The sequence below is a fragment of the Myxocyprinus asiaticus genome, chromosome 40, assembly GCF_019703515.2.
Source record: "Myxocyprinus asiaticus isolate MX2 ecotype Aquarium Trade chromosome 40, UBuf_Myxa_2, whole genome shotgun sequence".
In the NCBI taxonomy this organism is placed as follows: domain Eukaryota; kingdom Metazoa; phylum Chordata; class Actinopteri; order Cypriniformes; family Catostomidae; genus Myxocyprinus; species Myxocyprinus asiaticus.
The window spans coordinates 26,534,627-26,561,413 of NC_059383.1; the positions used below are offsets into that span (position 1 = coordinate 26,534,627).

Sequence of the window (26,787 nt, forward strand, 5' to 3'; positions counted from 1 at the left end):
AAAATGATACCGTAGACCTGCTTTGTGTTTATAATTCTTATACTGAAGTCAGTAGATTTGTAGCCATGCAAGTTTTAATAAAGGAGAAGGTAAGGACGTTATTGAAACTCACTCTTATTAGACTATTACTGTTGTCTTTTTGGATGAAAAATAATGCTCAGACTGAAGGAAGACTATAGATCTGCTTTGTTCTTTTAATGCTTAAACTTCATAAACTCTCTTGGTAGATTTTGGTCATGAAAGACTCAAAATGATTCACTGACTCACTCATAGCACATAAGACGCTCATTTGTTGCCACCTAGTGACATATCCAGAAGGGGTCACTGAACTAATCAGTTAATAAAATTGAACAAATTTGTGAAACAGAAGCAAGCTCTTTTTATTTTGCAGCTGATTCTGCACAATTGTAAACTTGAATAAACTTGAATCACTAAAATAGCTGGAATTGGTGCTTTTAGCTTATTCTTTAAAAAATTATCCCCAGAAAAAATTTTCGTGGACCAATGATTGTCATAACGTTTTCGCCCTTCATGAGTTTGCATCACTGTAATTTGTTGTGGCATCGCAAGAACAAATCTACAAATTAGAAAAGAAGCAAATTTGTTGTTTTTCATTACCCATTTAGCGCTCTTTCTACCTGTGACCTCACACAGCGTAGCCTACCTATGTGACTTGTTTTTTGTTTTTTTTACATAGCCGAATTTCAAACATTACAAGTAAACATGCTACTAAGACGGACAGAAAACATGGACAAGTTCTTGAAAAGGAAAAATATTGACGATGGTTAGCCTATGTGGGATGGTGGTGTGCCGTAGAATTTTTTAGTCGTAAAAAGTGAGCCGTGGCAGAAAAAAGGTTGAGAAACACTGCTATAACTGACACTTTTAACAATTGGTTTATTGCAGCAGCTTGAAATCTTAATTATTATATTATTTATTTTTTATTAATTGTGCAGCCCTAATACTTTTCATTTTTGGGTGAACTATCCCTTAATGGACAGCATAGCATAAGGCACACTACTCAAAATATGTTCTCTAGTTTAGTTTCTTGTAAAAGCAATCCCCTGTTTTAAGTAAATAATGCACTCTGCCAACAATGTGTGATTCAATGTTGAAAATTTCAACAGAAATACAGTGCATGCGGAAAGTATTCACAGCGATTCACTTTTTCCACATTTTGTTATGTTACAGCCTTATTCCAAAATTGATTAAATTTATTATTTTCCTCAATTCTACAAACAATACCCCATAATGACAATGTGAAAGAAGTTTGTTTGAAATCTTTGCAAATTTATAAAAAAAAATAAATAAATAAATAAATAAAAATCACATGTACATAAGTATTCACAGCCTTAGCTCAATACTTTGTTGAAGCGCCTTTGGCACCAATTACAGCCTCAAGTCTTTTTGAGTATGATGCTACAAGCTTGGCACACCTATTTTTGGGCAGTTTCTCCCATTCTTCTTTTCAGAACCTCTCAAGCTCCATCAGGTTGAATGAGGAGCATCAGTGCACAGCCATTTTCAGATCTCTCCAGAGATGTTCAATCGGGTTTAAGTCTAGGCTCTGGCTGGGCCACTCAAGGACATTCACAGAGTTGTCCCGGAGCCACTCCTTTGTTATCTTGGCTGTGTGCTTAGGGTCGTTGTCCTGTTGGAAGATGAACCTTCACCCCAGTCTGAGGTCCAGAGCGCTCTGGAGCAGGTTTTCATCAAGGATGTCTCTGTACATTGCTGCATTCATCTTTCCCTCAATCCTGACTAGTCTCCCAGTTTCTGCCGCTGAAAAACATCCCCACAGCATGATGCTGCCACCACCATGCTTCACTGTAGGGATGGTATTGGCCAGGTGATGAGCGGTGCCTGGTTTCCTCCAGACATGATGCTTGCCATTCAGGCCAAAGAGTTCAATCTTTGTTTCTCATAGTCTGAGATTCCTTCAGGTGCCTTTTGGCAAACTCCAGGCGGACTGTCATGTGCCTTTTACTGAGGAGTGGCTTCCGTCTGGCCACTCTACCATACAGGCCTAATTGGTGGAGTGCTGCAGAGATGGTTGTTCTTCTGGAAGGTTCTCCTCTCTCCACAGAGAAATGCTGGAGCTCTGTCAGAGTGACCATCGGGTTCTTGGTCACCTCCCTGACTAAGGCCCTTCTCCCCCGATCGCTCAGTTTGGCCAGGCGGCCAGCTCTAGGAAGAGTTCTGGTGGTTCCAAACTTCTTCCATTTATGGATGATGGAGGCCACTGTGCTCATTGGGACCTTCAATGCTACAGAAATTTTTCTGTACCCTTCCCCAGATCTGTGCCTCGATACAATCCTGTCTCGGAGGTCTACAGACAATTCCTTGGACTTCATGGCTTGGTTTGTGCTCTGACATGCACTGTTAACTGTGGGACCTTATATAGACAGTTATGTGCCTTTCCAAATCATGTCCAATCAACTGAATTTACCACAGGTGGACTCCAGTCAAGTTGTAGAAACATCTCAAGGATGATCAGTGGAAACAGGATGCATCTGAGCTCAGTTTTGTGTGTCATGGCAAAGGCTGTGAATACTTATGTACATGTGATTTTTTTCGTTTTTATTTTTAATAAATTTGCAAAGATTTCAAACAAACTTCTTTCACGTTGTCATTATGGGGGTATTGTTTGTAGAATTTTGAGGAAAATAATGAATTTAATCAATTTTGGAATAAGGCTGTAACATAACAAAATGTGGAAAAAGTGAAGCGCTGTGAATACTTTCCGGATGCACTGTATGCCTGACATTCAATGAGGACACAGTTAAAGGGATGGTTTACCCAAAAATTCTCACACTCATGCCATCCCAGATGTTTATGACTTTCTTCTGCAGAACACAAATGAAGATTTTTAGCAGAATATCTCAGCTCTGTTGCTCCTCACAATGCTAGTGAACGGTGACCAGAACTTTTAAGGTCCAAAAATGACATAAAGGAGGCATAAAAGTAGTGCTTAAATCCATGTGTTCAGACACAATATGATAGGTGTGGGTGAGAAACAGATCAATATGTAAGTCTATATATAGACATATATATATATATATATATTTTTTTTTTTTTTTTACTATCAATCTTTGACCAGCCCCAACCAGTAGGTAGCTGAATGTGAAAGTGAAAGTTACTTCCACAATAGAATGCGGAAGTGAAAGTGTAAGTGCAGATTTACAGTATAAAAAAAAAAGGAAAAAAGAAAGGACTTAAATACTCTTCTATAAATCTTCATTTGTGTTCGGCAAAAGAAAGAATACACATCTGGGATGGCATAAGGGTGAGTAAATGATGAGAGAATTTTAATTTTTGGGTGAACTATCTCTTTTATGCACAAAAGAACGTTAAGTCCATAATTTCATTCTTCAATTCATTGCATACAGACCACTTATGCTAACTTCTTATGAATGTGCTGTCTTTGTTTATCTCGCTAGTGCTTGACAGGGAATGGACTATATAATAGGATGCAGATGGTGGAATTACCGGAGAAGAACCTCCGAATTAAATTGCACTTGACACAGCCCATTAGTGCTTTTTGCACACAATTTCGCCAAACCCATTTGCGCCTATACTTAGCGCATGCTTGCACGAAAATACCAAAACTTCATAGGCACGCCCACTGACTTTGCGCTTATGACTTACAGCATAGTGCTGCGCTTAGCGCTAGAGTTCTTAAAATAGGGCTCCTTATGTCTCTTTCTCTTTTTTTTTTTTTTTATGCAATACTGTGTTGATTAAACTATAGGGCAAAAAAACACATTAAGAGTTGGTAGAGTAATAGAACTATTACAAGACCTTGGGAATGAGCTGGTGACTGGTCTTTAAAAAAGTATTTATCCTGGCAGCTCTGATCTCCTGTTTTGCTCAAGAATGAACGTCTGGCCTTATATAAAAATTCCTGTAGAGTTCTGGACTGACACACAAACCCCAAAATAGAACCAAGAGGATATTTTGTTTCTCTTGTTCATCATTACCTCTTTTTCCAGAGAACACCCTGTATGGCAAGGTAGTGGAACATGACTTTTGATTGGTGAGGATGTGGGTTACAGTAGTAGCACAAAGCAATTGTAAAACACAACTGAAAGCAAAAGAAGGCATCGAACATACACTGAAAGTGGGAGTTTAGGGTTTCTTGTAAAAAAAAATAATACAAAAATCAAACAAACTAAATAACAACCAAACAAAGCCAATTATATTATTGACTGAGCAACACAATTCTATAATATAGTTTTCATCTTATATAAGAGAGGGCACAAAGACAGCCAAAACTCTACCCAAGCATTAGGCAAACAGAGTGGATTTCTTCATAAAATTATGGCAAAGTATTGTTTCTAGGCAACCAACTTGTTGTGCAAGCAACACCCACCATTTACTAAAGACAAAAAAACAGTTAAGTGTGATGCAGTCTCCATACAAGGAGAAATTCAATCTTATGAGCTGTGAATGTGGCTATGGCGAGCATGCATTTAACAACATTCCGTGTGAATGTTCAAAATGCCACTCTGACCATAGGCTGGCAGAAAGTATAATAAAACTCTGTTTAGTACTGTGGTTTGATGATCACACAATATTTCACGATAATCTTTATACGCTGACTCGGCCCAAGTGGCAAAGATTTGGCAAGTCAAAACATACAATTATAAGCAATAACATCTCATTCTAGAGCATTCCTATATGGTACTCTGGGACTGATGATGTTCTATTATAGGCTTAAAAATGACTGCTGAATTACATCTGGTGGAAGGAAGTTCCTCTGAGGACTGTTTCGTTCTTTGGAAGTGCAGAAATTCTCAGCCTTAAGATTATACTCCCAGTCATAATAATAAAGTTACAGACATGTATGATTGCAAGTCATTCACTCATCATGTGTTCTTATGAGGCAACAGTTTATGGTAGCCGCTACACCTCAGAACATGAAAATGTAGTCATTTATGAGAATATGGCATGGCTGGTATTACATTAGGATATCACAAATCCAAATGCTGGCTTAATTTGGCATGATGTAACTGTAACTCCCATTTACATGAGTCACAATATTCTATACAAGTGTTTAGGCCAGTTCCCAACACATTTTTCATCACTGAAAGCACTTAAAGGTCAATTTGTACTTACATCGCTCTTCCTAAACTTTGCCTTCAGGCTCTTCATATTAGTCCATCCAGATTCCAAAAGATCTCGGGACGCCTGAATGAAACCAAACTTCAGTCAATCATACACACACACATTCTAAAGCAAACTGTTGCTTAATACAGCGGAGAAAAAAAGGATTAGAGCTGAACTGTTATTAATAGCAAAAGTAGCACCAAACTTTCGGAAGGTAAAACACAAAGATGGATCAAGTTACAGTGGCCCCAATGGTAGTGGTTATGCTACTTAGTATTTCTGAATAGGATGTGTAGTCACTGAGCTAATTTTACACTGTAAGAGCATTTTGTGGTCTCTTTAAAGTTGCTGAAAATGTTGGAGGGAGTGTCAAGAGCCAAGACACTTTTGGAGATCTATAAATACACATATACTGGAGTCATTGATATTCTTGGATCTTCCTGAGTAGTCTCTACAGGAAAGCTGAAGTGTTCAGAGAGACTCTAGTGGTTAAACCCCCAACAAGATAAGAAAAGCAAACAGGACTGACTGACCGCGCGCCTCACACAGGAACAATGGCAACATTGTATTCACCTAGCTGACAGAAACGATGATTGTAAACAACGCTGGCATGTAAATGTAACATCCTAGCTTAATTCTACCTATTGTATTTTGTACCGTGACAACTATTAAAATGTTACATGCTAAAATTCAGCTAAAACTGAGATTAAAATACGTACAAAGTGGAAGGAAAAGTACACGGGGGAAAGTGTTCAAATTTCTGCACTTACCCACTTTGCAAAAGTTAAGCCGTACAGACAGACCTCAGGGGTTTGCTACTAACAGACTTTTCCGAGTGGTGCTAAGTGCTTCTTATACCATGTAGTATAATTTGGACTCTCATATAGGAGAACAAACCGACAGAAAATGCGAGCGGTGGGCTAGTGTGGAGAAACCAGCAGCAAAGTTATTCGCCGACAAAAATCCATTCAAGTGGCACTCGCGCTGCCTGCCTCTGATTGTTCCCCGGGCAGATAGAGTGACGTCACCATCTGTGTGTCCTCGTGACTTGCCAGTTGGACTGTTCTTACACGAGACTCGTTTTATTCCTCTTACAATTTTTTTTTTAGTGTTCGGCAAAATCCCTACAGTTATTGTTACTAAATAAACTGTGGTAACTATTATCCACCACTGTCATAAAAATTAGAAATGAAAAAGAAAAAAAAGACTCTGAAAGCTTCTGAGGTGCGGTTCAGACTGAACGCGTTCTTGCGCTAAAAAAAGCTAGACCCAACGCTACGAATAGAACACAATGCAGGAATGTCTTGAGACGCGTTTTTGCCGCTTTAACACACTAAAATGCGGCGGTCCTGCACGAGACGCTGAAAAAACAGCTAGAGGAGCGCAACGGTCAATAACGTTTGTTTACTTAGGAAAACAAATGAAAAATAGCGCTGAGGGAGGAAATTACGTATTTTGTGTGAACGGCCCCTTACACTTTTTAAAGACGGTAGGCCTACCGTATCGATTATTATCATTTTATTTATTTATTCGTTGATTTATTCAATTTTTATTTTTAGTTTATTTATTTATTTTTTTACTTTTTTTCTGTTCATGAGATCAGTTTATTCTATCGGGGTACCTGTATATAAGCCTATTTATAGAATGGGTGAGGTAGCCTGCTAGCCTACATTCCACTGGGACCATTAGTGTCCACTGTCCTTAGGGTCGGAAGCCAAATAATTTAAATACTGATTCTTTAATTTTACATTTGGTTCCCCCCAATATTGAATATTTTGTTAGAACATTTTGCATGCCAGCATTCTAATATGCACACCATAATATGAAACCATTAGACTTGAATGCTACTTACTATAAACTGATTCCATTTTTGAACTGAAATATAAAATATACTGTAACTGTCATCAAAAATGCATTAGACTATGAAGATTTCAAGACAGCAAAGGCAAATGAGGGCACCATTACTTTAGATATATTCAAATTTGGAGGTTCTTTCCAAGGCCATGCCTCCCAGTTGTCATATTGTAAATGTCCCAGATGGGCCTTTGATGCACTAATTAAATTGTTTTAAATAAATACTAGGTGTCAGGCAAGGATAACAGCATGTAAAAGAACACATCAGAGTCCGCCCTCTTCAGCTGACTTCCCTCAGAGGGAATCTTGCCTAAAATCAGTTGAAATATGTGCTCAATAATTGAAGTTCTCTGTCCAGGAGGGGGTAGTACTGTTCTGTCATAACTACCTTGCCATTTCACTCAACCTCCCTCTTTCCTCCTCCTGCAGATTTGCTTGCCTTCAAGATGTTCTTGCATCATATGCTTTCGATGAAAGACGTTCAGATGCTATCCACTTTGAGACTTAAAATTGGCAGGGACCACAGGATTCCGCAACAGCTCACAGAATATTCTGGGGCCGGTTGCATAAAACTGTTTTAGAATAGTCTTACTAGTTAGTCATCTAAAATGTTGGTCTTAATTTTTTCAGTCAGTTGCATAAAAACTTAGATCAGTCTAATTTAAGGCCAAAATGTAAGACAGCACACACCTAGGCTAACTTTTGTTTACATTCCATATTGCAATGGAAAATAACTGTCAGCTGAGCCAGTGGGGGCTTCAGTTGAGCGCTGAAAGGGGCATGAGTTGAGACTTTGTAGAGAACTTTGACTTCAACGATGGTAACAAAATGTCATGTGTTTTTTTTTATTATTTGGGTTAAAATCACTCAATTTGTTCATTAGAATCAATTTTGAAGCACTGTAGTCTAATAATCAAATATTTTCAATGAAAGAAACTGTATTGAGCGTCCACTGTCAGCCTTTTTTTAAAAGCTGTTCAGTGTCTTACTTTTCCCACAATTCAATGCAAATTAGACTGTCTACAACTGTGAGCTTGTTTTATGTAACAGGCTTTCTATTGCATCTTTAGCTAGTCAAACTAATTGTTAGATGCAGTCTTAAGTTAATGGCTATGTTCATGCAACCGGCCACTGATTGTATTAACTGAAGACTTCACTTACACTGATTAAATCCCCACTATATGGGTATGATGTTCTTTTACATTATCTTTAATAGCATGACCTAAGAATTTAATGTTAGTAATTGAATCCAACTGAATGCAGATTCCCTTGCAACTTTCAAGAAATGTCTAAAGAGACACAGCTCTGCCGTGACCACTAAGCTAAATCCTGTTAATAACACTTTTTATGAAATAGATTTAAAAAAATATTTCAATTTTGTTTCACTGTTTCTCAATTTCATCGCTGCTCTAGCCTGCATTTCTCTGAGCAACTTTAGAACTTTGTATTGTCTTATTATGATAAATGTAATCTTACTGACGAACAAAACAGTGTTTGCTGTGGGCTAATTACACACTGAAGTTTAATGTAGACTATCAGTAAATATAGGTTTATGAAGAGAGAAAATCAGTGCAAATAAAATTATATATATCTTGCTGGTGATAGACACATCTTCATGTCACTTTTGCGCAAATTTTCAAATTCAGTGTAATTCTGTCCTCGACTCTGCATGAGGTTTGCTGCTTGTCCTCACCAGGAGGTCTCTGCTTGTTTTTGACACTTTGAAATATTCAAAGGAAGTGTCTGACTAAGACTATAATGAAAAGCAATGGGAAATCAGTTGACGTGCTTTGGTGTGAAATGTGTAAAATGTACAGGAAGACAAAGACAACAATTTCCGGTAAATAACTATTGGATGTGACTCTTCAAAGTTGTGGAAACAGCATGAAACAAATTAATGATAAAATCTGTTTTATTTTCTGTGGGGGGAAAAAAAAAACATAAAAGGAATATGATCCATTTCATAAGTTTCTCCATACAATGTAGGTAACCTCCCCATGTTTATTCAACTATAAATAAAGAGTGTATTTATAGTGTATGCATCAAGAAAGCACGAGGAAAAATATTCATTCAAGATATTTTAATTTCACAGTGCTCAAGCCATTTACATGTTTTTGATTAAGCTCAATTTACCATTTGATAACTTGATTAACAACTTGACATTTTTTTTAAAGAATGGTGTGAGAAGAAATTCTGGTACTGCTTTGTGAATATAGGCTACTTATGCCCGACAACATGAAATTCTTATGATATATAACACACTTTGAACTATAAACTATTTTTAAACACAGCTCATGTTACCTGACAAACATGCTGGCAATTGATGTATTGCTATTTCCTAAAAGGTTGTGCTATTCAATTGCTTTTTGAGTACACTATTAATCCAGAAGATGTGTCTCTTAGATAGAAAAGTGTACACAGTCGGTTTCTTGGGATTACCACATCCTCTTGACCCTGAGACCACTCCAACAATGTTTTTCTTACATTCCAGAGGTCCACCGGAATCTCCCTGAAAAAAGAACACAGGTTACTTTCCGTCAGACAGCTGGGAGCATTTCAAAGGGCTTGCAACCAGTCAAAGATCAAAGAAAAAAATATGACATACCCAACAAGTGCCTCTCTTTTCCAGCTTGTTTCCTGCGCACAGCATATCTTTTGTGATCACAGGATCACTGTTGTAGTAACTGTTGCACAGGTTCCTGTCTATGACTGTCACATCTAACATTTGCAGTTTGTTAGAAGGTTCCATGACTTTTGAATCAGTAGTCCCCCAACCTGTCACAACACAGTTTGTTCCAGGTGGGACATCTTGTTCCTTTTTGGGGATTTTCTTTGGTTTTGCTTTCACTTTTTTGTTTAGCTATAGAAGTAATGACAATGTAAAAAAAAGAAAGAAATGCATGTTACACTGTAAAATGTGGTGACTTGCATTTGTTACCTTAAAGAAATAGATAACCCAAAAATTAAAATTCTTTTATCATTTGTAGGCCCATACAATGCATGTGAATGGGTACCAACATTTTGAAGCTCCAAAAGCTTATAAAGGCAGCATAAAAGTAATCCATATGACTCCAGTGGTTAAATCCATGTTTTCAGAAGTTATATGATAAGTGTGGGTGAAAACAGATCAACATTTAAGTCCTTTTTTTACCATCAATATCCACTTTTACTTTCACATTCTTCTTCTTTTGTTTTTGGTGATTTGCATTCTTCATGCATATTGTAACCTACTGGTAAGGGAGAAGAATTCATAGTGAAAAAAGGACATAAATATTTATGTTTTTCTCACCCACACATATCGCTTCTGAAGATTTAGATTTAACCACTGTCTAATGGATTTTAATACTGCTTTTCTTTTCATTTTTGGAGCTTAAAAATGTTGGTACCCATTTACTTCCAATGTGAGGACCTACAGAGCAGAAATATTCTTCAAAAAGAAGAATATTTGTGTTCAGCGGAAGAAAGTCATACACATCTGGGATGGTACGAGGGTGAGTAAATGATGAGAGAATTTTCATTTTTGGGTGAACTATTCCTTTAAGCAGCTATTACTACTTGATCCAAGATATATTACATATCTATCTATCTATCTATCTATCTATCTATCTATCTATCTATCTATCTATCTATATATATATATATATATATATATATGCACATATATTACCTCTTGCACATGTACATACGTCATTCTATGTTATATGTGTCATGGTTCTGTCAGTCTGGGTTTTGGTCTGACAGGACCGTGGCATCATCGTCCCATGTCTGTCTTGTGTTTGTTGTCTGTCTTTGTGTGAGCATGTGGTTTCGATTGTATTCCCTGCCGTGCGCTCTTCAGTCTGTCTTGTTTCGTGTCTGGGTCCTGGCTTACTGTCTGTTTGGTTTCGGTCTGTGTCGGGATCCGGACACTCATGCTCCATGTTCTGTCTGTTATTGACGTGGGTGAATCGCGCTTATGTCATCTTGGCAGCATGCATTCACATCAATAGTTTATTAATAGGGTCTGTGTGGGTGCCTCGTGCTGCCCCCCCCCCCCCCACAAGATGCCGCCGCCCCCCTGCAAAATGCCGCCCTGGGCAACTGCACATGTCGCCCATGCCTAAATCTGCTACTGCTTGTGTGTATTCCAGTCGGTCAAGTCGGTTGGTCCTGTTTTTTGTATATTCGTCCCTGTTAATCCCTACCCGGTCCGGTCGGTCCTGTTCTCCGCGGCATTCGGCCACAGCCCTGGATTACCTTTTCCCCTACAGGGTTGTTTATGTTTGTTTTCCCCCTTGTGGTAGTTTTGGCTGAGTTTTTTTCCCCTTTATTTTGTATTTAATAAATTCCCTTTTATTTCTTCACCTCTGCGCCTGGGTGCTGTCTCTGTATTCTCTGACAATATATACTCTTACCTTGTTTTATTCTGTGTCTCAATGAAATGTTCTGTTTGTAATTGTTTCTCCTATCACCAAAAAAAAAATAAAAAAAATAAAATCCTTGTGTACGTGAGAACACTTGGCAACAAAGCTCATTCTGATTCTGAAGATTAAAATCGTTTTTTTGTTGGTGTAACCTAATGTATTCAGGTTGATTCATTGATTTTAATAGCACTGACTTGAATCAAACCAAAAATTAACTAGATGTTATTAAGCACAATTTTTAGGTTAATGTTTAGAATTTTTTAGAAGAAAAGTGTTCTATCACTTGCTACATATTTGGAACCTCTAAATGGTTATATAAAAACCTTTTAAGGGTTCTATCAAAAGACCCACCAAAGGGTTCTTTTATAAGAAGGTGAAAAGGTTCCACATAGAAATTTTTAGGGTTCGAAATATGGCATCATATAGTAAGATTGAGTTTTCATTTAGTTTTTAAGATTTCATTTTTCTTTTATCTCGAGAGCATGTCATGGAATTGTGAATTAAATAGTTCAGTAGTTTCCATTTTGACAAAAGGGTTCTTTAGGGTTGAGTAAAGAACATTACCTCAATGAGCCCTTTTTTCAAAGAGTGTACGGTCATGTTTAAACTACAAACCACATTCAATTGCTCCTTACCTTAATGAGCATGATGTCATCTTGTTTAGTTTTCGCATTGAATGTTCTAGGGTGCTCATAACTGAGGATGCCAACACGCTGAGAGCCTTTATTGTTTTCCAGAGACAGAGTTCCTGTGAGAACTGTCACAGATTCTATTGGCTTTCTGAAAAAAGGGAAATAATTTTGAGTGTACTGTGCTGCATAAACTCTACAATGACCACCTTACACTAAGAAGTACTGTAGTTATTGTGAAGTAGTTAAGAATGAAGTAATAAAGAAGAAATGAAAAAGTAATTATGAATATGATATGACTTAAAGACAATATTGTCCTGAAAACTCTGCCAAGCTTGCAATATTATAGTAAGTCATTCGCAATTTTGTGCTGCACATGTAGGTATTATAAGTTCAGTTGTATGCTTAAATTGGTTGCCTTACTCTTTGCAATGTGCAGAAGTCAAAACCCATTGGTTTTGAATCAGGATTCCCCCACAGACATGGCGCTGTTCCTTCTGAATGGACACCATCCATGATTGATGTTTCTTTACTTCTTTGCCTCCAACAATGGACACATCAGAGCAAGCTGGAAGAAGATATTTAAAAGGCTGTCACAGATTAAACAAAAACAAACTGATGAATTTGAAACATGAACTTTTTAACAAAACTCTATGACAGATAAATGACCATTACCTGCCACGTTGAAAAAGACAAACACCAGAAAGTGACAAATAACCAAATAACGGTGAACATCCATCTTGCTGACCGTTCTCTCAGAAAAAGTCAATGTGCTGCCTCAGACATCTAACAAAGTCAAGTGTAAGAGCAAAGAGAAAGTAACTGTTTAACCCACTCATACATGACAGCGTTTTGGTTACTTTGTGGTCACAATGCAGAATCTAAAGGTGTCTAGGTGTTGGTGTCGCTTTGTGATGCATGCAGTGTGATGCATCTGTTTTTGCACATTGTCACAAGTTTTATTTCATGTCTTTTTGAAGAATCCCAAACCAAGAGAGAAATGTGTAATAACCATAAACTATTTTCATAACCTTTTCTATAAATGGTGTTCATGAAAGTCTAAATTGCAATGTTTTAAAAAGAATAAAATTATGCGAGAAGCCATCATTCTTGTTGTAAAAGATATTTAAGGGAATATTCCAGGTTAGAAAGAAACTAAGCTGTATCAATAGCATGTGTGGCTGTCTATTTACAGAACATAATTTTGACACAATACTTATGAACCACTGCCTGAACCTTGGACTTAGGATAGACCTCACCAGAATCTACTGCTGGTTGAACTGCGATGCACCTCTTTGATCGCTGCCTGCATTACCTTGGTCTAATGATGGACTACACTCTTAAAATGGAATACATAGACTATCAATGAATTGCCAACAAAAGCCTTCATCAGCCAACTAACAAAGGTCAATGCATCTATGTGAACTTCTGCAGTTAATCCAGGATGAACTTCAAAGACATTAGTCATTAATCTTACAGTTCATACAAAATCTTTGTTTAAACACTGGCCCTTAACACTTAGTTTACTAATTTTAAACCATGACTTGCACTGCACATAAATAACTAATACTGGCATTATATTCATGCTGGTTAGCCAGAGGGGAAGTGGCTCCCACAGTGAGTCTGGTTTCTACCAAGGTTATTTTTCTCCATTAACCAAAATCTTATGTAGTTTTGTGTTCCTTGCCACAGTCGCATTCGGTTTGCTCACTGGGGTTCTAAATACAATTATTATTGAATTATTTATTTTTATACACAATTTACAATCATATTTAATCAAACTACACAATGATGGCTCTAAGACTTTACAGATATTACAGTTTCATTTTCTGTTAATGCATGATTTTCTGTAAAGCTGCTTAGAAACAATGTGTGTTGTGAAAACTGCTATACAAATAAAAATGACTTGACTTGACACATACCTCACTTTATTTAAAAAGAAAGGCACTTATAATGGAAATATATGGGGCAGCCATGTGTACTTTTGAATAACAATTGTGAAACCGTTATAATAAGCTTGTATTAATTAACATTAGTTAACTACATTAGTTAACATTAACTAACAACATTTAAATAATACATTTACGCAGTTACAAATATTGTTCTTTGTTGGTTCATGATATATACTGGATGTTGCATTTACTTATGTTAACAAACCATTCAAATATTTACAAAACTATCTGCGGGCCATACAATTGCTTGAAATTTCTGATTGTGGTTTGAAATCAGACGTGCTTACGCACCAAGAAAAAAAGAAGGGTTAAGAAAGGTATTTCTATTATACAAAATTTTGCATTGTAATTATTTAAAATAATTTGTAATTATTTAAAAGAAAATAAAAGTGTTGGATTGCCACTTGATTTAGATGTGTAAATTTCTGGATTCTAAAGCAAAAAGTGAAAATCACTGCTGTAAATAGAGCTTAATTTGTATTTAAGATGAAATATTCCTTTAAGAGTCCATTTAGCAAAATTCTCTTTGCATATTATTTGATTTGCCCTCCAAAGTGTTAAGCCCCTATCAAAATGAGCATTAGAGAGGTTCTTTGTGACCTATGAGTTCAGACACGTACACTGAAATACAAGTCTCATCAGGGGACATGTACCCCCTTGCTGAAACAGACCGATGTGATGCTAAAGCAACTAACGGCAGATTTTCACACCTTCAGAAGCTAAGCAAAAGGTTCAAAGCAGAACACATGACTGCAGACCCTCATCGTGCTAACTTTATAAAAGTGTGAATCACAGACAGCGGCTCCACTGAAGGCTCAGAGGTTTTGAGCTTCCTGTCAAGACAGAGAGAGAAAAAAATCTATGCATGGGGAAAATTACATGATCTTATCATTCTTTTATGCATAAAAGTGCATTTGAATATGAGTTACAACACTTGCAAATGAGAACATTTAAAATTTCTGAGATGAACACGGTTAAAGCTTTTTGAAAAGACTAAAAGTGTTGTGAAGAATTTTAAAGCTACTGAAACAGAAACTGATTGGGCCATGGTACATCAATTATAATTGATGAAATGTTTCTGTAAAAAAATAAACAGATTCACTCCCTGGAATAAAACAACAAAGAAGTAATCATCCAGTAATCATAAGGTATCCAGCAATAATTTTGTTTAAAGGAATAATCCAGGTTCAATACAAGTTAAGCTCAATCGACAGCATTTGTAGCTAAATGTTGATTGCCACAAAAATTTATTTAGACTCTTCCTTCCTTTGCTTTAAAAAAAAAGGAAAAAAACTGGGTAACAGTGAGGCACTTATAATGGAAGTGAATGGGAACAGTCTGTAAACAATATGTGTGTCAACATGATTTTTGTGTGAAAAATCGCTTACCAACCTTTTCTGTGTAAAGTCATACACAATTTTACAACTTTGTTGCCATGATGACAATGCTTAAACCCTGTAATCCTACAAAAAAACAATGATTTAAACTTTACAGCTCAAATAATACACAAGTTTCAACAGAATAATTAATGTAAGTGCTTCTATAAAATGATAAGCTTCACATGCCTTTAAAGTTTAAACCCTCCAAAAGGGAGGTCACGTGATGCCATGCGAGAAGCAGATGTGTGATTGCGAGCTCTGCGCACTTTGCTAGTTTTTTAAGTATTTTCATGTTATAATCTGGTGAATTTCGATACACCCAGTTTCATACTTGCTCTTTGAGGTAAACATGGCAAAAAAGTCAAAATCCTCAGACTCTGGAAACATTAAAAGACACTTACATGCTCAAGCTGAGGCCTCTGGCGGCCCTGTGAGCCGGGACTCGATTTGAAAGGCACGTCGGGAGAAGAAATTCAGCGTCAACTGTCCAACATCTCGGTGATGCTGACAAAGGTTGTTGCTGACTTGGAGGATCTCGCTGTAATACATCGATTGATTACGGCGATGGAAACAAAATTCTCTTAGTTGGTCACAAGAGTGTCGGATGTTGAGAAAAGGATCGATTATCTGGAGTCAACGGAAAGGGAATTATCCGTTAATCCGCCCGCATCCAAAACAGACTTGGAAGACATTTTGGAAAAACTGGAATTTCTTGAAAATATGAGCCAAAGGAACAATATACGGATTGTTGGAATTTCTGAGCATGAAGAGAGCAGAGATATGGTGAAATTCCTGGACGTGCTCTTCCCGAGTCTGCTCGACATAACAGGCCATAAGCTGGGAATTGAGCGAGCTCACAGAGTCCCAGCTCGCAGATTTGCTGAGGGAGACAGGCCCTGATCAATTCTGGCCAAATTTCTGAGATCATCCGATAAGGATCTCGTGTTGCGCCAGGCGAGGAGCAAAGGAAAACTTTCTTGGAAGAATCACAATATTTTCTTGTTCCCGGACTTAGCGAATTCGACAAGAGAGAAACACGATCGGTTCAAGGAATTTAAGAAACTCTTACATCAACAGAAGATCGCTTTTGCACTGATGTTTCCGGCCAAACTGAGAATAGACACCAAGGACGGCAGCAAAGTATTTACATGTCCCAAACTGGCACTGTCTTTCATAAATACATTGGAGTGAGTAAGCCATTTGATGTTTCTTATATTAGTGGACTGACTCACTGTTCAGTGACTCGATTGTCTAAGGAAGCTGGGTGCTATTTTTGTTTCTTTTTGCGTTGGCTCCACCTAGTGGCTGGAGTTTGTTTTGTGGAATGACACTTCAAGAAACTTTTGCATTGAGGGAAGATCGTTTTTACACTGAAGTTCCCGGCCAGATTGAGAATGGTCACTGTGGATAAACGCAAAATATCTACATGCTCACATAAAGGACGTCTTTTATAAAGTTGACGGGCTGAGTAAGTCATGGTGTATTTATTTTTAATGCGGCCTCCGAGTGAATTTGACACTTGATCATCCGAGGAACCGGGATGCCTGTTTTGTTTCTTTTCATGCTGGTTCCGCCAAGTGGCTAGAGCATGTTTTGTGGAATAACACTGCTTCGGGACAGTGTTGTGGACGAATCTGTTTGTTCTTTGTGCTTATGTCTCCTGTTGGCTGGAGTTTGTTTTTGTGGAGTATTTTTAAGGGACATTAGAATGATTTCGTCATCTGCTGCACTCATAACAGCCAGCTCACTGAACACTTGAAACACTTGTTTGTCTGTCCGAGGAAACTGAACGGCTTTATATCAGCTGGAGTTTGTTTTGTGGAGGAACACACCTTCAAGACAGAACTTTGTGTTTATCCTGCCTGTTGGCTGGGGTCTGTTTTACAAAGTATTTTCTGTTATGTAATTTTGCCTCACAAAATCTGTGCAGCAGTGCCGGACTTGAGCAATCCGATGGCGAAGTTGTTGCGGGGGTTCTCGTATGCATACATGGACCTTTTGAGTTTAGAGGAATCGATGCCGGTTGGCACTGTCGTGCACGGGGTTAATGCGCACGTTTTTCTTTTTTCTGTTTGTTTTGTTCGGGGGGAAGTTCGGGGTTTGAGTGTTGCACTAATGTTGAAATGTGGTCTGTACAATCTTATTTTTAACACACAATTTATTTTTTCTATTATATCAAAATGTCAAAGGTTAATATGAGTGGACTATCTCTCTCCACGTGGCAGGTGAATGGGCTGGGGCACCCCATAAAAAGAAGGAAGGTTATTTCTTTTCTTAAACGTAAGAAATGTGATATAGTGTTTCTTCAAGAAACGCATCTTTCCCCGCAGGAAGCTGAAAAATTTGGGAAGATATGGGGGGGACATGTTTAAAGAGTAGCGGGGTCATTATATTGATAAATAAACATCTACAATGTCAAATGTCTCAAACAGATTAAAGATAAATTAGGGAGAATCATTATCGTTTTAGCAGAAATTCAGGGTCAAAGTCTGATTTTGGCTAATATTTACGCACCTAACGCTGATGATCAGGGATTTTTTATAGATCTTGAAGGGATGTTGCAAGCCACTGGCACCCCTCGTGATATAATATTGGGAGGAGACTTTAATCTATTGATGGATTCAGTCCTTGATCATAGTGAAGCAAAAGTGTGTAAGCCCCCTAGAGCAACACTGACGCTTCACAGGATGTGTAAAAATCTTGGTCTTGCAGATATTTGGCGACTTTTGAACCCATCTGGTAGGCACTATACATTTTTTTCATCAGTCCATAAGATTTATTCTAGAATAGATTTTTTTTTATATCTAAGTCCCTCATTTCATCTGTTGTTGATTGTTCAATTGGAAACATTTTAGTCTCAGATCACACCCTGGTGAGTTTAGAGGTGTTGCCACATATGGAGAAAAATAAATCATATAGTTGGCGCTTTAATATATCCCTGTTGCAAAATCCTGATTTCCAACAAATGTTAAAGACTGAAATCAGTGTCTATATGGAGACCAACTGGTTCTCAGTATCCTCTGTGGGTGTGACTTGGGAGGCACTTAAGGCGGTTCTTAGGGGTCGGATCATACAATATGCCTCATTCACCAAAAAATCCAAAGCACGAGAACTCGTGGAGTTGGAAGGAAATATTAAAAGTGCAGAGGCAGAGGCAGAGCTGAAGCACCGAATGTCATCTGATGGCCTCAGTGAATTGACCAGATTGAAATACAAATATAATGCTATTTTGTCACGTAAAGTGGAGTTTTGGCTATTCAGGGCAAGACAGTCATACTTTGAGTCGGGGGACAAAGCAGGGAAGATTTTGGCTAGATATATAAAGCAGAGAGAGTCTTTTTCTACCATTCCCTCAGTGAAATCTGCTGTGGTGACATTTTTACCTCGGCCATTGATATTAATAATGCCTTTAAAGTGTTCTTGATCTCTATAATTCCACGTCTTTGTCTACTGATGAGGATATTAGAAATTTTGTGGAACCATTAGAACTCCCTAAATTGACGACGGAGCAAAACAATTATCTTGATTCTGAGATAACCTTGGAGAAGCTTGATGAGGTAATTAAGGCCCTGCCTACAGGCAAGGCTCCGGGGCCAGATGGTTTTGCCGCTGAATTTTTTAGATCTTATGCTACAGAACTGGCTCCACTTTGTTAGAAGTTTATACGGAATCATTAAAGAATGGAAAGCTTCCTCCAACCATGACACAAGCCCGGATCAGTCTCATTCTTAAAAAGGACAAAGATCCAAGCGAGTGTCAAAGTTACCGTCCAATTTCCCTGATCCAGCTAGATGTAAAAATTGTGTCAAAAATTTTGGCTAACCGATTAAGTAAAGTTATGACATCACTTATACATATAGATCAGGTGGTGTTTATTCGAGGCCGTAGCTCTTCTGATAATATTAGGCATCTCATCAATATCATGTGGTCAGTAGCGAATGATCAATCTCCGGTTGCTGCCATCTCACTTGACGCCGAAAAAGCGTTTGATATGGTAGAATGGGATTATCTTTTTAAGATTTTGGTAATGTATGGGTTCGGGAGTACATTTATTGGTTGGATTAAGTTACTTTATAGACACCCTGTTGCAGCGGTACAAACAAATGTATTAATTTCAGATTATTTTACTCTGAATAGGGGCACCCGGCAGGGTTGCCCTCTTTCCCCATTATTGTTCTGTCTTGCCCTGGAACCATTAGCAGCCGCGATAAGAAAGGAGGATGATTTTCCAGGGGTGATGGCGGGAGGCGTGGCGCATAAGCTTCTGCTTTACGCAGATGATATTTTATTATTTTTCTCCAACCCCACTAGATCTATGCCTTGCCTCCACAGAATTATTAATTATTTTTCAGGATACAAAGTCAATTGGTCTAAATCCGAAGCTTTGACTCTGACAGTGTACTGTCCGGTAACGGCCTTCCAGCCGGGCGCCTTCCAGTGGCCCAAACAAGGCATTAAGTATTTGGGGATTTTATTCCCAGCAAGTTTGTCTGATTTAGTTAGTGTTAATTTTGACCATTTAATAAAAAGGTTTTCGAGCAATGTGGGCAGGTGGGCTTCATTAAATTTATCGATGATTGGGAAGGTAATTGTTATTAAAATGAATTATATTCCAAAATTTAACGACCTGCTACAGTCTCTCCATGTAGATGTCCCCCACTCTTATTTCAAGCAATTTGATAGCATAGCGAAGTCCTTCATTTGGAATGGTAAGCGTCCCAGATTGCATTTCAATAAATTACATAGGCCGATTGACAAAGGTGGGCTAGGCCTACCCAAGATTTTGTTTTATTACTATACGTTCAGTCTCAGACATTTAGCTCACTGGTCTCTTCCACCTGAGAGAGCCCCTCCCTGGTTTGGTATTGAACAGGAAGTTCTTGCCCCTATTTCGCCATTGCAAAGCCTCTCTATCAAACTAATCGGAGAAGTTAAGTCACATCCCGTTATTTCGCATGTACACTCGGTATGGACAAAAGTGTCCAGAATGTTTAAATCTGACATTTATTTAAATGTTGTCTCGAGCATATGGCAGAACCCAAGATTGTGTATCGGTAAGTCCCCTTTCAGCTGGTTGGATTGGATTGGGAGGGGGGTTACTACACTCGGTGATCTATATGAGAGTGGAGTGTTGAGATTGTTTGAAAATCTGGTTTAACATTTTGGGATCCCCAGATCTCAGTTTTATAGGTATTTACAACTGCCCCACCTGCTTTGTACTGTTTTTTTTGTAGCCCCCCCCCCAAAGCAGCAGATACTCTAGGAGAGGTGATTACTGCTTTTGGAAAAGGTCATGAGGCATTAGTGTATTACTCCCTGTTAATTCAGAGTCTGGGGGACGGAGCTTTAACTTCTGTCAAGAGAATATGGGAGAAAGAATTCAACTTGGTATTGGAGGAGGGAGTGTGGGCTAGGATTCTTAAAAAACTTTAAGTCTGCATCTAGAGATGCAAGGGTGCATCTTATGCAATTCAAAATTTTGCATAGATTTTATTGGACCCCCTCTAGATTGTATAGGCTTGGTCTTAAAGACACACCCACCTGCTGGCGATGCCAATCGGTGGATGGAGACATGGCCCATGTTTTTTGATGGTGTGTTGAGATCCAGAAATTCCGGTTGAAAGTTCAGAATTTTGTGTCTGACGTGGTAGGCACTCGGGTTTCGTTTTGCCCCAGACTTTGTGTTCTGGGAGATGGGGCGGTCATTGTTGTGGGGTTTAAATGTTGATTTTATATATATATGTTTTGCATTGCCTTGTTATTGTATGATTTAATAAAAAAAATTTAATTACAAAAAAAAAAGGGAGTGTATCTTGAATATAAGTGTATTTTGTATATGTGTATTTTTTTACTTGGTTATACTTTTGCAAGTGCAGTAAAGACAAAGTATACTTATATTCAAGATCTAGTCTCTAAAAGCAAGTCTAAATATCTTAAAACTCCAAAAATTGCTCCCATTCATTTCCACTGTAAGTGCCTTGCTGTAGCCTCAATTTTTGCTTTTTTTATTTTTTATTTTATAGGTGAGTCAAAATAAAACATTTTGGGAATCAACATAATGCCACAAATGTCATCAGCTGATCTAATGTACTGTAAACCATGAATGGTGCTGTGGCAGAACAACCCTCCCCTCCCTCTCGTTATGGTCACCCCGCCTCTTAGGGCTGTCCTTCTGCCAGGCTCACAAGGGGAGTGGGCTGGAGAGTGAGAACAGGTGCAGTTAACCTTTTCATGAGTAGGGTCTAAATTCCCCTGCAGTGCCCCCTAGAGTGAGTTATTTCTGCAGGTGACACAGCACAGCCGGTAGAGGTGGGCAGAGTGTAGACGAGTATTTTTTTATTTCTTTTTTTTATTTTTTATTTACGAGAAAAAAAAATTTCAGTTACAAACTAAGGGTATTATGCTATAAATGTGGTTTATGAAGACATTTCTAGTGTCCCCATAATTCAAATCGCTTAAAAAACATACTAAACTATGTTTTTTTGAAACTGTTTTTTTTTTTAAATGTTTTTTTAAAAATGTAAAAATGCAGAAAGTTTTTTGTGAGGGTTAGGTTTAGGGGTAGGGTATAGAATCTGTAGTTTGTACAGTATAAAAGGATTTATAAGGATGGCCTTAAGGATGGCGCGCGTGTGTGTGTGTGTGTGTGTGTGTGTGTGTGTGTGTGTGACAAGCGCGAATGTAATGTTTTGAACTGTTATTGTGGTGCTGTTAGTTTGGCTGTTTGTTTCAGAAAACAAACGTATTATATGTCTGAAAAGACCGTTTGAGTTGCTGTTTTTGCGAATGAAAACACATCTGCACTTAATGAACAAATGTGGCTGTGTGCATGGGAAGATCGCCTTTAGATATGATGACTGTCGATGCATATACGAGCTGTGAACTGGGTGTTTGGATGTTTGTTACATAAAACCGGACCCCCGGCACGATTTAGACGTGTCGCTGGGGGAGAACAGCATGCGTCGAGCCCGACGGGCTAGAGGTCGGGCCGCTTCCCCTCACACCTGCCGCGCGCCTGGGAGGACATGCTTCTGACGACGACGCCGCCCCATGCGCCACGGATCAGGAGGGGAGCGTGTGCGGCCGTCGGACCCGCTCAAGCGCCTGGGCCACTCCATGGACACACCCCCGACCTTTACCATGGATGCCAGATCCACTTTTGTTTTGAACACCATTTCCCCTGGCACTATTTTCCTAATTTTTGGACATTTTATGTTTATTATTATTTATAAACACAGTCTTCCATATGTTGCCGCCCAGATGTGCGATCACATTTGTAAACAGCTTTTGAAAACCTGCTGATTACCACTGAAAGATGTAAGCAAAGAAATCCATCAAAATACCACCATGGCAAACAGAAAAACCACAACAGTATTTTAAGTTCAAAGGTTTAATGCCTTTTTTCTTGTGTTAATTTAGTAAACCTTTTTAGTGGCACTGAAATCCAACAACAGCCTGTTAAATTGCAACAATGTGCTGTCTTGAAGTGCTGTAAAACTGATAATCAATACATCTGACATACAATTATTTTAGTCTGCATGTGTGTTTTTAATTAAATGTTTAGACTAATGAGATATGGTGGTGAAGAGAGGTAACAGGCCAGAGAAAAAAATTATTTCAAACGCAAAGATTAAAAGAACACTCTGGCACTTCACTTCTTTAATTGGATGTAGAAGTTTGACTTCAATTAACTGAGATGTGACTGCATGTAGGAAAAGGTGCCAACACATTTTAATTAAGGAACAACAATTTTTAGAAGAGTTTCTCAGCTGTTTGGTCCATACAATGCTAGTGAATCATCCATATGATCCATATCATAAGCTCAAAAAAAATAAAAAAATAAATAAAATAAATTGACATAAGCAAGCATAAAAGTAATCCATAAGACTCCAGTTGTTAAATCAGTGTCTTCAGAAGTGATATGATATGTGTGGGTGAGAAATAGATCAATATTTAAGATCTTTTTTTTTTTTTTTACTATAAATGCTTTCTAGCAAAAAAAAAAAAAAAAAAAAAACTTAAATGTTGATCTGTTTCTCACACACATCTATCATTTCAATTCTGAAGACATGGTTTAAACCACTGGAGTCATATGGATACATTTTATGCTGCCTTTATGTGCTTTTTGGAGCATGAAAATGTTGCCACCCATTCACTTGCATTGTATGGACCTACAGAGCTGAGATATTTTTTCTAAAAATCATAATTTGTGTTCTGCAGAAAAAAGAAAGTCATACACATCTGGGATGGCATGGGGGTGAGTAAATTATGAGAGAATTTTTATTTTGGGGTGAACTGTTCCTTTAATGTCTTGGCTATACAAGAGATCTTATGAACATTTCCATCATTATTGCTTGGGGGGAGATATTGTTCAGTTAAAACACTTTGACCTTGTACAAAAACATGCCCCAACAGCAGAGCACGTTGTCACACTATAGTAATTAAAAATAGTAGAAAATTAAAGTAAAAATTATTAGAAAAGAAACAAAATAGTTAATGAAACAGGGATCAATATCAAACCATTGTTTTGTTCAAAGGATTAACACTAATTCATACATTAAATTAATAAATACTAATAATTACTAAACTTTTTTTATAACACATGCCCCAACATGAAATTTATGAAAAATATCCTTGTCTTGAGCAGAGAGTTTTATATATATATATATATATATATATATATATATATATATATATATATATATATATATATATTTTTTTTTTTTTTTTTTTTCTTTACCTTAATTTTATAATAACTGTGTTAAATACTTTTTGTGAATCCTCTGAACTAAAATATTAATTTCATAGCTCTTGGGTAAACAAAGATCAATAATAAAATTGATATAATTGACCCTTGTTTACTCAAGAACTATTATATGATTATAAAAAAATTTTGGTTTAGATTCACAAAAAGTATTCAATTTAACACAGTTCTGTAACAGGTCTTTAAACCAACAGACATACTACACTGCTGGAGGAGACAATCATCTGTGTATAAACTTCTGACTCAAAATCTTGTACTGCAATGAGCAATGAGCATTAGTGACAAGTTCCCCATCTCCCTTGTCTGCTTAAATGTTTCAAAATACAATGTGGTGGGGGTTTTCATGTAAAATCATAACTTAAATAAAGTTTAAGATACTACAGAAGTCTAGCATTTTGAAACTTACAAATTTGTACAATGGATTTAACAGTTCAGAGCAGGGCCATAGCTAGTGGGGTGAAAGGTGGTAACGATTCTAGGGGCCCAAAGGTCCATTGGGCCCCACAACAAATTCTAAACTGTATTTATTTATTTATTTATTTAAATAGGAAAAGGGCCCAGAGCAATATACAGTCAGGGGGCCCAGATTACCTTGTTACGGCCCTGGTTCAGAGCACCACACAACTGTTTAAACAGGGAGCATCATTGCTTGACCTGCGTAAAACGCGTCATCCAATCCATTATCAGCTGGCCCTATAAAAACGCTGCGAAGAGTCAGTGCACATGAAACTATCCATGAATAACAGATCTGTCCCACACATTATTTCAAAATCGCCTCCTGATAATTCGATTTCTTTACACTGAAAGCCTGGGTCTTATCGCTGTTACAATGAGGGCGCAAAGACCACTTTGTCCAAGGACAACTATGATGACAATGACAGGCAGTGAACAGATGAGAAGTTGGACTGGTAAGACTCGGGATTGCCGTAGCTGTCTGCGAGCAGCGTGTTTGTGACCAAATTGGATCAGAATGGAAAGATTTGCAGCAATGCAGAAGACTTCTAAAATGCAAGACGAGCACACTGAGTACGCGTCTGGAAGTCTCCCGTTATTAAGTGAGTACAACGCGAGCTTCGTGCTTAACAAGACTAATCTCTCGTGGACTGACTACCCGGATCTCGCTGATTTGGATAAACCCGACTTTGTGGGAGACGGATCGGCGGTGCTGAGAATAATCATCTCGGTCATTTACTCGGTCGTGTGCGCTCTGGGTTTAATTGGAAACATCCTCGTCCTGTATCTCATGAAGTCCAAGCAAGCATGGAAGAAGTCTTCCATCAACCTCTTCGTGACCAGTTTGGCCGTGACTGACTTTCAGTTTGTTTTGACACTTCCCTTTTGGGCTGTGGAGAATGCCATGGATTTCACTTGGCTGTTTGGTAAGGCGATGTGTAAGATAGTTTCTTATGTCACAGCCACAAACATGTACGCCAGCGTGTTTTTCCTGACAGCTATGAGTGTGGCGAGATACTGCTCTGTGGCTTCGGCGTTAAAAAGTCGGAGACGCCGGTGGCGTTTGTCCGCGCGATGGATGAGTATCATCATATGGATAGCTGCGGTCGGTGCCGCTCTGCCAAACGCGATATTTTCAACGACCGCCACCGTGTCGAACGAGGAACTGTGTCTTGTGAAATTTCCCGACCGGAGCGGAGACGCGCAGTTTTGGTTGGGTTTATATCACGCGCAAAAAGTACTGTTGGGGTTCCTAATTCCCCTCGGAATAATTACAATATGTTACCTGCTCCTTTTGCGCTTCATAACTAACAAAAACGTCAACACGTCCAGCGCAAAAAGACGCTCCAAAGTGACCAAATCTGTGACAATTGTTGTTTTGTCCTTTTTCCTCTGCTGGTTGCCGAATCAGGCGTTAACAGCGTGGGGAATCTTAATAAAACTCAACGTGGTCCACTTCAGTTACGAGTATTACACCACACAGGTGTATATTTTCCCAGTGACCGTCTGTTTAGCACATTCCAACAGCTGCCTGAACCCTATTCTGTACTGTTTGATGAGGAGGGAATTCAGAAAGGCGTTGAAAAAGCTGTTTTGGCAAATCACATCGCCTTCTGTGACGAATATGAGACCGTTTACCGCCTCCACGAAGCCCGAGCAGGACGAGCACGGCCACGCACTGGTTCCTCTCTGTCCTGCTTTGCCCGAGCTCATTTTCTATCCACCAGGGGTTGTCATGCATAACGGCAGAAACGACCTGCTGCCCAACAGCACATAACTTCATTAGCCTATATAGGCTATACGGGCAAAGCAATCATTATAAGGGGCCGTTCACAACGAATTCGTCTTTGAGTCCATGCGCGCTTTTTTTTAATTGTTTCTCTTGGTAAAACAAGCGCTAGACCGACGTCGTTGACAGTTGCGTCGCGTCTCGCACAGGAGCGCAGCGTTGTTTAGACGCCGTGTCAGGTTAAAAAGAACCTCAACTTTTAAAGCGCGTCTCCAGACACCTGCGTTTTGACATATTCGTGGCGCAGCGTTTAGATTTCTTTCTTTCTTCTTCTTTTTTTTTTTTTTTTTTTTTTTTTTAGCGATAGAACGCGTTTGGTCTGAACAGCCAACACTTAGAAATTTCGACGATTGTCCCCACACTTTTAAATGTTTTTTTTATTTTTTTTATTTTTATTTTTTTTTAAAGAAATAACTACTTTTCAAAGACCCGCGTGTTAACATTAACAAAACACA

General features: G+C 38.3%; 3 protein-coding genes across 6 annotated transcripts in view; 1 reads left to right on the forward strand and 2 right to left on the reverse strand.

The window, feature by feature from the left end:
- Positions 1-6,110, reverse strand: part of rai14 (retinoic acid induced 14) — a 66,115-nt gene extending 60,005 nt beyond the window's left edge. For 2 of the 4 annotated variants that reach the window (XM_051681690.1, XM_051681687.1), the window contains exons 1-2: positions 5,880-6,110; positions 5,119-5,190 (exon numbers count right to left, since the gene is read on the reverse strand). In XM_051681690.1, the coding sequence (XP_051537650.1) occupies positions 5,119-5,154 (36 nt within the window). In that variant the 5' untranslated portion in view covers positions 5,155-5,190; positions 5,880-6,110. Of the gene's footprint in view, positions 1-5,118; positions 5,392-5,879 lie in introns of those variants that run through there. The other 2 variants (XM_051681689.1, XM_051681688.1) reach the window with 2 other exon arrangements.
- Positions 6,111-9,028: 2,918 nt separating this feature from the next.
- Positions 9,029-12,823, reverse strand: LOC127431310 (granzyme K-like). Its single transcript, XM_051681703.1, has 5 exons — positions 12,671-12,823; positions 12,419-12,563; positions 12,002-12,146; positions 9,569-9,823; positions 9,029-9,472 (listed from the first exon to the last, which is right to left on the reverse strand). The coding sequence occupies exons 1-5, from the start codon at positions 12,732-12,734 to the stop codon at positions 9,302-9,304; spliced, it is 780 nt and encodes a 259-aa protein (XP_051537663.1). The 5' UTR covers positions 12,735-12,823; the 3' UTR covers positions 9,029-9,301.
- A 12,255-nt stretch (positions 12,824-25,078) lies between these two features.
- Positions 25,079-26,625, forward strand: LOC127431306 (relaxin-3 receptor 1-like). The gene has a single exon (XM_051681698.1). It carries the CDS (start codon positions 25,079-25,081, stop codon positions 26,318-26,320), a length of 1,242 nt encoding a protein of 413 aa, XP_051537658.1. The 3' UTR covers positions 26,321-26,625.
- Positions 26,626-26,787: the final 162 nt, after the last annotated feature.

What these genes read in the sequence shown, in the direction of transcription:
- LOC127431310 (XM_051681703.1), bottom strand. Translation starts at nt 12,734, where the DNA reads ATGGATGTTCACCGTTATTTGGTTATTTGTCACTTTCTGGTGTTTGTC. An exon ending in ACTTCTGCACATTGCAAAGA is followed by an intron (nt 12,147 to 12,418) that starts GTAAGGCAACCA and finishes CCCTTTTTTCAG; the next exon opens with AAAGCCAATAGAATCTGTGA. An exon ending in AAAAGAGAGGCACTTGTTGG is followed by an intron (nt 9,473 to 9,568) that starts GTATGTCATATT and finishes TTCTTTTTTCAG; the next exon opens with GGAGATTCCGGTGGACCTCT.
- LOC127431306 (XM_051681698.1), top strand. Translation starts at nt 25,079, where the DNA reads ATGCAGAAGACTTCTAAAATGCAAGACGAGCACACTGAGTACGCGTCT.